This window comes from Bidens hawaiensis, unplaced genomic scaffold (assembly GCF_021521415.1).
Source record: "Bidens hawaiensis isolate Kalapana, Puna unplaced genomic scaffold, B.hawaiensis_p1.1 tig00009309_1, whole genome shotgun sequence".
Lineage (NCBI taxonomy): Eukaryota > Viridiplantae > Streptophyta > Magnoliopsida > Asterales > Asteraceae > Bidens > Bidens hawaiensis.
In genome coordinates this window covers 305,126-319,294 of record NW_027491686.1, presented here as the reverse complement: position 1 = coordinate 319,294, position 14,169 = coordinate 305,126, and the positions used below count along the sequence as shown (strand labels likewise).

The window sequence follows — 14,169 nt, the reverse complement described above, 5'->3', positions numbered from 1 at the left end:
TCATAGAATTGCTCAAAAAGTTGCATTTTGCTTTTTCACAAGAAGTTAAAAGGACCAGACTCAAATGTGCATCTAGAACCAAACAACAAAACAAAGGATCCTAAAATTACTAGTAGTAAATCACCTATGACAGGTAGCGGTGAGAAAAAAAACTATAATAGTGATAGACAAATGTTAGACATATAGAAAGAAAGAAGGCATCACAAACCCACGCAAAAGTGTCTATAGGCTCCCTTCTAAAAGAGTCTACACGTTAAGGGAAAACAAAAGCGCTGGCAAAAAAAAATATGGGAAAACCTAAAGTCCCAAGAAAAGGCTAGGACAATCTCTCTATATATACTTGCTTAGAAGTCCATAGCCTTTACTTGACGTTTTCAAGAAATCATATACTCGATTTTGTTCTCAAAGGGGTGTAAGCCTAGCAAATCCAGCCTAATTCGTTTATTGCATGTTAGCTTGGGTTTGATTCTACTCATGCTTCTAAGACCTTTTACGAGAATCGCTAAAATATTTTGGCTAAGGGCGAAAAATTTTTGGACCTTAAATAAATAGATTTTTTGTTGGGCTTAAACAATTAAATTTTTAAATAAGATTACTTGTTTATGATTTGAGTTGTGCAAAAAATTTTTGTTTATAAGAATATGTTAAAATGAGTTGAGTAATTAGATTTAAATATTAATAGCAAATAATTTTTTCATAAAATACATTATAATTTTAAAAAAAAAATTGGGCCTAGTGGTGTGATCGGGCTGGCATCCGTCAACCACCCTACCCTCCTATCCAAGCTGTCCATGCATGCTTCCCTCCATTGTGAGGGTTTCCACGGTTCGTATAGATACCGTCATGTGTTTGCTTTTAAAACCATCTCAACCGGGCCCACGATGGCTTCAGAATTTGAATATGATACATTTCACCTCCAGTTTTCCACCTTAGCTTTCTCATCTCTGCTATCTTTAGCTTTCTTGCTTATGTCTTCTTGATAGATCATCAATCCGTTTTAGATTTTTTTTAGAACAATGACTTTTTTGTATTTAGGCTATCGCACTCTCCAAATTTGGAGAGTCCCGATGCCCTACTCTGGGTATACTATGTTGTCTTAACTGAGCCAATGCTGGCTTCAGAGTTTGGCTTGGCAATTCCCCCAGAAAACCATATCGCCAACTGCCACTTAACAGTTGTTGTGTCATCACAAGAGCAAAATCTCTGGCGTAACACATGTGGGACGAAAACCCGGGTGGGCTCAGAGTTCGAACTGACAACCTTTGAACAATGCAAAACTCAAATCCTTCATTGTCAATATCCAACCAAAAGTAACACAAGTGGGATTCAAACTTTAGTCTCCACTAGAGAGCCCACGCCTTCTACCACTAAACTACAAGTGGGGGATATCAATCCGATTGAGATAAACACTTGATCCATAAACATTGCAAATAAATATTATCAAGTCTCGTTTCTTGTGCCCAACCAAGAAACCCAACATACGACTTCTGTTTCTTTGATGTGTTTTTTTTAATAGCATTTGAAACCACCCTCAATATCCGAATAGGCCTTCTTTGATGTGTTCCTACTGCCTCTCTAGATCTGCTTGTCTGATATTCTCCAGCCGAAAACCGATCTTTTCTGCCTTGATTCCCTGAAATTATACTAAAGAACCAAACGAATATCTGTCTTTAAAGAACATTAATTTATTCCCTAACATTATTTTTGTTTACTTGCATTGGCTTTATTTCTTCACAATTGGCATTCATATAAACCATTAACCTTACTTAAAAAGTTTTACATCTTTTGTAGGTCCTGGAATTGATTGATACAGGAGATAAAACAAACTCTAAGAGTGTGGAATTCCCTTAGTGTTTGATTACGAGTATTAAATCAAACAAGAACAATAGAAACAACGATTAAATCAAACGATTGCATGTATTGAATAATAACACTATATCTTTCAATATACGACAAAACCACTTCACAAGAATACGGCTGGAATGAACAACTTTTAAACCTAGGCCAAAGATATGTTTATATACCACATATCTTCGCATGTTACATAATAGGCAAAGTTAGCATAACTTTGGTTAACCCATAAGTTCGCCTATATCCAACCCGTTAAAACATAAAACATAAACAAAATACATTGTTTATTACAAACAAAACAAACATAAAACTTATGGACTAATGACACACCAAAATGCACCAACACCTTCTCAATAGTATTCCCGACTGGTCGCTTAAAACTTCTTCTTTTTTTTCTTTATAACCTACAAAATATCGAAAATAAAGAAAATAAATCCTTCTTTTTAAACTATTTTACCCTCTCACATTATAAGAATGGAAGCTCACGTAATAATAGATGAATAATTGAATATTGTGTGTTTTCACATCATAGAATCACAAGGTTTGTGCATCAAGTACCAAAAAAGCATACAAGATTTAAGATTTGTTTTTTTGAATCCTTAAGTCGTCGAAGACTTCGCTATGTCTCATCAGCCAAAACCTCTCAATTTCTTCAGGTTTTCGGCCAGGAATTCTGCCTGCGATCAAATCCCACCTGAAACATGACATCGGTTAACAAATGTTTTTATAGCAAATAATATAACAGTAACCATGCAACGTTAATTTAAATATTGGCTTTGGTTCAATGAAAGTCTCTGCAACTTGAATTCAACTAAATAACTTTTTAATTTAAAGTTACACTCGAAGAGTATGCATAGTGGGCGACAAATGGCGACAACACCGCCCCTCTGGGCGATATTCGGCCGATTTGAGAAGGGGGAGGGGGAGCGATATAGATTCGTCGCCGGTCTATGTGATGAAAATAATAATGTTTTATTCAATGAGGGTGATTTTTTGGCTTGAACACCACTACACCCTTAAAATAAATATTGCCTCTCTGATAACGTGGCGCTACGTGCCTAAAATCCCACACAGGTCTAAGGGTTTGCCTTCTATATCAATTTAAAAAAAAAGACTAACTTAAATTCTAATTAAGTTTTATATATATATATATAGGGGAGATTTCAAATGAGAACCCCTTTGAGTTTTAAGAACTCGAAAGAATTCAGTGTAACAATTTTTTTTTCGAAATTTTTTTTACACATACGTAATATATGTATGTTACATATCGTAAAGAAATTACAGAATTTTTTACGCACCGAGTCGACTTATTACATATGTGTAACGGACGTTTAAAATTAGTGTAATCACTTACAATTTTATTCTCTCTCTTACTTTGACTTTTTAGTCAGATTTAATATCAACCACACAATCCAATCCATTTAATAAAATGTGTGGTTAAGAATTGAGTTCTTAAGTTCTTAAAACTCAACATGGTTCTCAAAATATCCCTCCATATATATATATATATGGAGGGATATTTTGAGAACCATGTTGAGTTTTAAGAACTTAAGAACTCCATTCTATGCCACACATTTTTTAAATGGATTGAAATATGTGGTTGAAATTAAATCTGACAAAAAAAGTCAAAGAGAAGAGAGAATAATTATGTACAGTGATTACACAATTTTAAACGTCCGTTACACATATGTAATAAGTCGACTCGGTGCGTAAAAAATTCTGTAATTTCTTTACGATATGTAACCTACATATATTACGTATGTGTAAAAAAAATTCGAAAAAAAAATTGTTACACTAAGTTCTTTCGAGTTCTTAAAACTCAAAAGGGTTCTATTTGAAATCTCCGCTATATATGTATATGTATGTATATATAATTTCAAGATTCATAAGTTAACTCAAATGATATTAATATGATTAGGCTTTAAAGTGAACTTGATGATATCATACAATTGGGGAGTCGCAAGCCATATGTGGGTCGCAACTTGAATTCAACTAAATAACTTTTTATTTTATAATGTACACTCTAAGAGTATGCATAGTGGGCGGCAAATGGCGACAACAACGCCCCTTTGGGCGATATTCGGCCGATTTGAGAGGGGGGGAGCGATCTAGATTCGTCGTTGGTTTATGTGATGAAAATAATAATATTTTATTCAATGGGGGTGATATTTTGGCTTGAACACCACCACACCCTTAAAAATGCCGTCTCTCTGATAACATGACGCTACGTGTCTACAATCCCACACATGTCTAAGGGTTTGCCTTCTATATCAATTAAAAAAAAGACCAACTTAAATTCTAATTAAGTTATATATATATATATATATATATATAGGGGAGAGATTTTTTGAGAACCATATTGAGTTGTAAGAACTTAAGAACTCCATTCTAAATCACACATTTAATTAAATGGATTGGAAAAAAAATCAAAGTAGGAGAGAGAATAAAGATGTAAGTTGTTACACTAACTTTTACGTCCGTTACATATGTGTAAAAAGTCGACTCGGTGCGTAAAAAATTATATAATTTTTTTACGTGTATGTAACCTTCATATATTATGCATGTGTAAAAAAAAATTCGAAAAAAAAAAAATCGTTACACTGATATCTTTCGAGTTCTTAAAACTCAAAGGGGTTTTCATTTGAAATCTCCCCTATATATATATATATATATATATATATATATATATATTATTTCAAGATTCATAAGTTAAAACTCAAATGATATTAATATGATTTGGCTTTAAAATGAACTTGATGATATCATACAATTGGGGAGTCACAAGCCATATGTGCGTCGCAGCTTGAATTTAACTAAATAACTTTTTAATTTATAATGTACACTCTAAGAGTATGCATAATGGGTGACAAATGGTGACAACACCGCCCCTCTAGGCGATATTCGGCCAATTTGAGGGGGGGGGGGAGCGATATACATTCGTCGCCGGTTTATGTGATGAAATAATAATATTTTTTTCAATGGGGGTGATTTTTTGGCTTGAACACCACTACATCATTAAAATAAATATCGTCTCTCTGATAACGTGGTGTCACGTGTCTAAAATCCCACACATGTCTAAGGGTTTGATATCAATTTAAAAACGGACCAACTTAAATTCTAATTAAGTCATACATATAGATTCATAAGTTATAAAACTCAAATGATATTAATATGATTAGCTTTAAAGTGAACTTGGTGATATCATACAATTGGCGAGTCGCAAGCCATATGTGGGTCAAATATGTACGACCAAGAAATCCTTGGACGCTATTGAACTTGGGTTCCCCGCAAGTATTTCGAGCCACAAAACCTAGTTATTGTAATTAAATAATTTTCTTTTTTCTAAAACTACCTCTAAAATTTTAATGTCAATTTTAAAAATTAAATGCTACAATAATTACAATATTACATCATCCACATTATGAAGTTCTTCTACTCAAGGCACTCTTTGGAGAACTTATGACATTTAAGTCTTCTTTAATATTTCGATTTGGTCAAAAATTATATTTTTTAATAATACAAGATGTTAACGACTATGCTTTATATGACTGTGTTCGATACACAGTCCAAAGAAAATATAAAATAAAAAAATTTGAAGATATATAATTCAATTGTATGTTATTAAGCGATTACCTAACTTTACTATATATGCATGTAAACTTTATAAGTATTAATTTGTTTTCTTCTCCTTAAAACTGTTGTTACGCTAATTTACCCCCCATAAAAAAACATTTTTACATGCTTTGGGGCATTTTTTATGTGGAAGTTTACACTATTATAGAAAACGTATTAGATTAAAGGAGCCAGTTTCTTTATATAAGATGTGATTTTGTAAAAAAATATTTTATAAAATATGTACAAGAAATAATCACGTTTTAAATAACATATTTGATATTATGAAAGTAGTTTTTAAAAATAATTAATATTATCAAAATATTAGAATGGCATCATTGGAGAAACAGAGTCACGCGTGTATGTGGACAAAAAGTGCATGCCGACAACTATTACTTAAATCGCTATCATAATACAAATAATTGTTGAGTAATAGAACGCAACGAGCATTTGCGATATAACATGATGAACATTCGCTGTCCCAGCAATCACACCCGCAATTAACTCGCTTTCCTTAAACTATTGTTAAACTAGCAAAACATCATCATTTTCCCTTGGTATAGTTTCTTCAATTGATTCGTTTTTCTTAAACTGATGCTTTGAAATTAACAAAAAAAAAAAAAGAGAGAAACATCTTTACCCCTTAGGTATAATTTCTTCTAGTTTCGAATAGTTAAATTATGACCATTAGAGATACATTTACTTACTCGCTTATTTTCTTTTACCTATATATCACCATCGATTGACTATTCACGAATTATAAAATGAACCATTCTTTATAATTGAATTTAAAAATTCACTTCTATTAAAAAGGAAAGAAATATAAAAGTTGAACAAATAATGTTTTAAAAATATAGAACGTTTTAATTAAAGATAAAGTGTAAAATACATTATGCATAAAACATACAAGGTAAAGTGGTTGCTTATTTTTGATGATAAAACTATGATATAGCATGTACTACAAAATATGATGAAGATTTTATATAATAAAACAAAAGGCTAAAATGTTAAATCAATAGTCATATTAATGACCCCCTTCTAACATATCCTTTCTTTTTTCACAACAAATCCACATCCACTAAATATTCATCAAGTTTTCCCACATTTCATTCTCCTCCACCACACCACTCCTACCACTACCACTACCACCACCACCACCACCACTGCTAACATCAAAATTTTTTATTATTCGTGACTTAAATCCATGACATTTAGGTGTGATTAATTAAGACGCTTTATCGCTTTGCTTTGCTATTAAGATGATTTAACTTTTAAGCCAATTCAAAAGTATTGACTCTTCAAATATAAATAAGTTTATTTGGTTTGGCGTGGATAATAATAATAATAATAATAGTAATAATAATAAAAAAGAAAACTTTGGTAATCGGTTTAATTACTTAAGGGTTAGGGTATATTCTCAAGTGCAAATTACAAACTATAATTTTCACTCCTGGAAAAATGATTTTGATAACTTAGCTTACCTAAATAAAAATAATTGTAATAACTTTAAGAAACTGGAAGGTATAATATTAATGACTAATATATATATATATATATATATATATATGTGTGTGTGTGTGTGTGTGGTTAGGTTAAAATAAAAACCCACTTGAGTTGTGAAAACTCTCGAAACCCATTCTCAACCACATGTTTTTAATTAAAGTTTGAATCACGTGGTCACAATTAAAGTTAATAAAAAATGTAAACATAAATATAACGTTTTCTCTTTCCTGAAAACAAATAAAAAAATTAGTAAAAAAATGTTAAAAAATAGCAAAACAATTTTTTTTATGTTTCGATATTTTGTATTAAATGTTACAATATATATTATGTGTGAAAAAAAAACGATGTTACATAGGGTTTTCACAACTCAAATGGGTTTTCATTATATACTTCCCCTATATATATATATATATATATATATATATATATATTAAAGTAAAACCATTTTGTCCACATGCCATCATTCTAAGGTATTCACATAGGATGCCACCTAGATGCCACATAGACTATTGCTTAAAATACCAACATAGACTATTGCTTAAAATACCAACCTATCCATTTAAGCTTCTTACGGGTATGTATACCCATTTAACTTGTTTATATTATGATCCATGACCCGTTTTCCTATTATAACCTATGACCCTTAAAGCTTTATAAAATTTTAAAAAATAAATTATTGTGTAATAGTATAATACGGGTTTTGAAGCTAAGACCTTAGGTTTCAAACCAAAGGTGCTTACTAACTCCACTAAAGTGGTAATTGTATTTGATTTACTGACTAAATATATAAAGACGTGATTACAAAATTAAATTATTTATTTAAATACCATTTTGGTCAAACTTAACATTTAAGGTGTAATTTATTTACGATATGTAACCTACATATATTACGTATGTGTAAAAAAAATTCGAAAAAAAAATTGTTACACTATGTTCTTTCGAGTTCTTAAAACTCAAAAGGGTTCTATTTGAAATCTCCGCTATGTATGTATATGTATGTATATATTATTTCAAGATTCATAAGTTAACTCAAATGATATTAATATGATTAGGCTTTAAAGTGAACTTGATGATATCATACAATTGGGGAGTCGCAAGCCATATGTGGGTCGCAACTTGAATTCAACTAAATAACTTTTTATTTTATAATGTACACTCTAAGAGTATGCATAGTGGGCGGCAAATGGCGACAACAAGGCCCCTTTGGGCGATATTCGGCCGATTTGAGAGGGGGGGAGCGATCTAGATTCGTCGTTGGTTTATGTGATGAAAATAATAATATTTTATTTAATGGGGGTGATTTTTTGGCTTGAACACCACTACACCCTTAAAAATGCCGTCTCTCTGATAACATGGCGCTACGTGTCTACAATCCCATACATGTCTAAGGGTTTGCCTTCTATATCAATTAAAAAAAAGACCAACTTAAATTCTAATTAAGTTTTATATATATATATATATATATAGGGGAGAGATTTTTTGAGAACCATATTAAGTTATAAGAACTTAAGAACTACATTCTAAATCACACATTTAATTAAATGGATTGGAAAAAAATCAAAGTAGGAGAGAGAATAAAGATGTAAGTTGTTACACTAACTTTTACGTCCGTTACATATGTGTAAAAAGTCGACTCGGTGAGTAAAAAATTATGTATTTTTTTTACGTGTATGTAACCTTCATATATTATGCATGTGTAAAAAAAAATTCGAAAAAAAAAAAATCGTTACACTGAGTTCTTTCGAGTTCTTAAAACTTAAAGGGGTTTTCATTTGAAATCTCCCCTATATATATATATATTATTTCAAGATTCATAAGTTAAAACTCAAATGATATTAATATGATTTGGCTTTAAAATGAACTTGATGATATCATACAATTGGGGAGTCACAAGCCATATGTGCGTCGCAACTTGAATTTAACTAAATAACTTTTTAATTTATAATGTACACTCTAAGAGTATGCATAGTGGGTGACAAATGGTGACAACACCGCCCCTCTAGGCGATATTCGGCCAATTTGAGGGGGGGGGGGGGGGAGCGATATACATTCGTCGCCGGTTTATGTGATGAAATAATAATATTTTTTTCAATGGGGGTGATTTTTTGGCTTGAACACCGCTACATCATTAAAATAAATATCGTCTCTCTGATAACGTGGTGTCACGTGTCTAAAATCCCACACATGTCTAAGGGTTTGATATCAATTTAAAAACGGACCAACTTAAATTCTAATTAAGTCATACATATAGATTCATAAGTTATAAAACTCAAATGATATTAATATGATTAGCTTTAAAGTGAACTTGGTGATATCATACAATTGGCGAGTCGCAAGCCATATGTGGGTCAAATATGTACGACCAAGAAATCCTTGGACGCTATTGAACTTGGGTTCCCCGCAAGTATTTCGAGCCACAAAACCTAGTTATTGTAATTAAATAATTTTCTTTTTTCTAAAACTACCTCTAAAATTTTAATGTCAATTTTAAAAATTAAATGCTACAATAATTACAATATTACATCATCCACATTATGAAGTTCTTCTACTCAAGGCACTCTTTGGAGAACTTATGACATTTAAGTCTTCTTTAATATTTCGATTTGGTCAAAAATTATATTTTTTAATAATACAAGATGTTAACGACTATGCTTTATATGACTGTGTTCGATACACAGTCCAAAGAAAATATAAAATAAAAAAATTTGAAGATATATAATTCAATTGTATGTTATTAAGTGATTACCTAACTTTACTATATATGCATGTAAACTTTATAAGTATTAATTTGTTTTCGTCTCCTTAAAACTGTTGTTACGCTAATTTACCCCCCATAAAAAAACATTTTTACATGCTTTGGGGCATTTTTTATGTGGAAGTTTACACTATTATAGAAAACGTATTAGATTAAAGGAGCCAGTTTCTTTATATAAGATGTGATTTTGTAAAAAAATATTTTATAAAATATGTACAAGAAATAATCACGTTTTAAATAACATATTTGATATTATGAAAGTAGTTTTTAAAAATAATTAATATTATCAAAATATTAGAATGGCATCATTGGAGAAACAGAGTCACGCGTGTATGTGGACAAAAAGTGCATGCCGACAACTATTACTTAAATCGCTATCATAATACAAATAATTGTTGAGTAATAGAACGCAACGAGCATTTGCGATATAACATGATGAACATTCGCTGTCCCAGCAATCACACCTTCAATTAACTCGCTTTCCTTAAACTATTGTTAAACTAGCAAAACATCATCATTTTCCCTTGGTATAGTTTCTTCAATTGATTCGTTTTTCTTAAACTGATGCTTTGAAATTAACAAAAAAAAAAAAAAGAGAGAAACATCTTTACCCCTTAGGTATAATTTCTTCTAGTTTCGAATAGTTAAATTATGACCATTAGAGATACATTTACTTACTCGCTTATTTTCTTTTACCTATATATCACCATCGATTGACTATTCACGAATTATAAAATGAACCATTCTTTATAATTGAAGTTAAAAATTCACTTCTATTAAAAAGGAAAGAAATATAAAAGTTGAACAAATAATGTTTTAAAAATATAGAACGTTTTAATTAAAGATAAAGTGTAAAATACATTATGCATAAAACATACAAGGTAAAGTGGTTGCTTATTTTTGATGATAAAACTATGATATAGCATGTACTACAAAATATTATGAAGATTTTATATAATAAAACAAAAGGCTAAAATGTTAAATCAATAGTCATATTAATGACCCCCTTCTAACATATCCTTTCTTTTTTCACAACAAATCCACATCCACTAAATATTCATCAAGTTTTCCCACATTTCATTCTCCTCCACCACACCACTCCTACCACTACCACCACCACCACCACCACCACCACTGCTAACATCAAAATTTTTTATTATTCGTGACTTAAATCCATGACATTTAGGTGTGATTAATTAAGACGCTTTATCGCTTTGCTTTGCTATTAAGATGATTTAACTTTTAAGCCAATTCAAAAGTATTGACTCTTCAAATATAAATAAGTTTATTTGGTTTGGCGTGGATAATAATAATAATAATAGTAATAATAATAAAAAAGAAAACTTTGGTAATCGGTTTAATTACTTACGGGTTAGGGTATATTCTCAAGTGCAAATTACAAACTATAATTTTCACTCCTGGAAAAATGATTTTGATAACTTAGCTTACCTAAATAAAAATAATTGTAATAACTTTAAGAAACTGGAAGGTATAATATTAATGACTAATATATATATATATATATATATATATATATATATATATATGTGTGTGTGTGTGTGTGTGTGTGTGTGTGGTTAGGTTAAAATAAAAACCCACTTGAGTTGTGAAAACTCTCGAAACCCATTTTCAACCACATGTTTTTAATTAAAGTTTGAATCACGTGGTCACAATTAAAGTTAATAAAAAATGTAAACATAAATATAACGTTTTCTCTTTCCTGAAAACAAATAAAAAAATTAGTAAAAAAATGTTAAAAAATAGCAAAACAATTTTTTTTATGTTTCGATATTTTGTATTAAATGTTACAATATATATTACGTGTGAAAAAAAAAACGATGTTACATAGGGTTTTCACAACTCAAATGGGTTTTCATTATATACTTCCCCTATATATATATATATATATATATTAAAGTAAAACCATTTTGTCCACATGCCATCATTCTAAGGTATCCACATAGGATGCCACCTAGATGCCACATAGACTATTGCTTAAAATACCAACATAGACTATTGCTTAAAATACCAACCTATCCATTTAAGCTTCTTACGGGTATGGATACCCATTTAACTTGTTTATATTATGATCCATGACCCGTTTTCCTATTATAACCTATAACCCTTAAAGCTTTATAAAATAAATTATTGTGTAATAGTATAATACGGGTTTTGAAGCTAAGACCTTAGGTTTCAAACCAAAGGCGCTTACTAACTCCACCAAAGTGGTAATTGTATTTGATTTACTGACTAAATATATAAAGACGTGATTACAAAATTAAATTATTTATTTAAATACCATTTTGGTCAAACTTAACATTTAAGGTTTTGAATTCATAACTTAATATTTAATTTGACTTTATTATAAGAAAGCATATGTTAAATTTGATAACAACTAATAATAATTTACAAAATGATCACAAAAGTTTTTTTTTAAATATTACAAAAATCTCGGTTTGACAATGTATTTTTATTTAAATTAGTAGTTCATTCTGTTTTGAGTTTTTACTTTTTAGTATCTCATATTTAGATATCACAATTACGATATATGCATTTAAATTGAATATTATTTCATATGATTTTACATATACATTACGTTTTATATGTGTTCTATCTGTGTGTAACACAGATACTATCCTAGTATATATATATATATATATATATATATATATGTATATATATATATATCAATAGGCTGTTTGATCATTTTTGGAAACCAATAAAGTTCATGACCAATCAGTTATCTTAAAAAACGTCATTCCTTACTTTGATGAGATGCTAAGGTGATTAGAGTATAGAATAGAATGTCACGGGCTCAATTTATGTTGAGTGTAATAATTAGCCAATTTATGTTGAGTGTAATAATTAGCCAGCAAAAAATAATAAACATCACATAATTATTTGCATATTTTGCTTAAACGGCTACACATACAAGTTGGCTATACTGTTAATGCAATTTTCCATTTAGAGTTAGTTATGTATTAAACGCGTAACATCTCCATCAAAAGAAGAGAAGTAATATTTGCTAGTAAATATCACATATGAGGATTCAAAATTCTATTCCTTACCTGTTACCGACGAGCTTGTGCATCCTGTAAACCAGATCTTCTTCTTGTTCGCTCAAGTTAATGAACTCCCATTTCCTACTGCTCACTTCTGCCAAATTCCAACATTTTCATTAATTTATTTTTAGTTTTAAAACCATTTAATATATATAATAATATCACTCAGTTTTTGGATATGTGGAGGAACAAAGACACAGCGTTTGACACCAAAACATCATTAAGTTGTTGAAAATATATGTTAATTGGTAAACTTTGAAAAAAGAATATGTAGGGTAAATTGTAAATATAGATGTTGTGTCAACACTCAAATTATATAAAAGTAGGATTGAAAACCAAAAGTAGTGATTTAAAGTACTGACCTTCAAACTCATTATTGTGGTTTGAGGAGGATCGATTCTTCTTCCTCCAACGTTTATCCATTAAAGGAGGAGAGGAAGAGTAGACTACAAATTTATTTGGTGTGGACTTTATTGCCTTTACAAATTGCAATCACACACACACGTATATATATATATATATATATATATATATATATATATATATATATATATATATATATAGGCAAAGTATAAAATAAAAACCCATTTAAGTTGTGAAAACCCGTGACAACCCTATATAACATCGTTTTTTTTTGTTACATGTAATATATGTTGTTACATTTAATACAAAACGTCGAAAACATAAAAAAAAATGTTTTGCTATTTTTTTTACATTTTTTACTCATTTTTTTACAAGATTTAATCTTTAATTAAAAACATGTGGTTGAGAATGAGTTTCTAGAGTTTTCACAACTCAAGTGGGTTTTTATTCTAACCTAACCATATATATATATATATATATATATATACATATATATATATATTAGGGAAATGTTAACGTATAATAATCGGTCATCGTACATTAGGTACGTGAGCATTTTGAACGTCGATATCAATTTCACACGGTGACATAAATGTAAATAACTTAAATTTAATTCTATTATCTGATTCATCATTCGAGCGTCCATCCATATCAATATAATTCAACCGTCGATCAGTATTAAACTAATTTGCAGGTCGATATCAAACTAATTGAGTTATCTAACCCTATAAATTTTCATTACCTGCAAATAAAACCTCAAACCCTAATCGATCATTTTTTTTCAATTAAATAAACAACTGTATCTTGTTTTGGGTGTTGAAGAATTAGAGCTGAAACAAAATTTGAGTGTTTCTCACAGTTGAAACTTAATAAGTTAGTTGAAACTTATTAGTTCTCTAGTTCTCTCTCTAAGAAGGAGTTCTGTCACACCCCGACTTAGGGCCTGATACGACGCCTGTTAGTTGGTATCTGTTTTGAAAATATATCAGAGTTGCGGGTTTGTTTTAGCGGAAGTCTTTAAAA

General features: G+C 30.1%; 1 protein-coding gene across 1 annotated transcript; it reads right to left on the bottom strand.

The window, feature by feature from the left end:
* Positions 1–2,362: 2,362 nt before the first annotated feature.
* Positions 2,363–13,293, bottom strand: LOC143531921 (transcription factor TRY-like). The gene is made up of 3 exons (XM_077027103.1): positions 13,146–13,293; positions 12,790–12,877; positions 2,363–2,545 (listed from the first exon to the last, which is right to left on the bottom strand). Exons 1-3 carry the CDS (start codon positions 13,204–13,206, stop codon positions 2,428–2,430), a joined length of 267 nt encoding a protein of 88 aa, XP_076883218.1. The 5' UTR covers positions 13,207–13,293; the 3' UTR covers positions 2,363–2,427.
* Between the last annotated feature and the right edge of the window lie 876 nt (positions 13,294–14,169).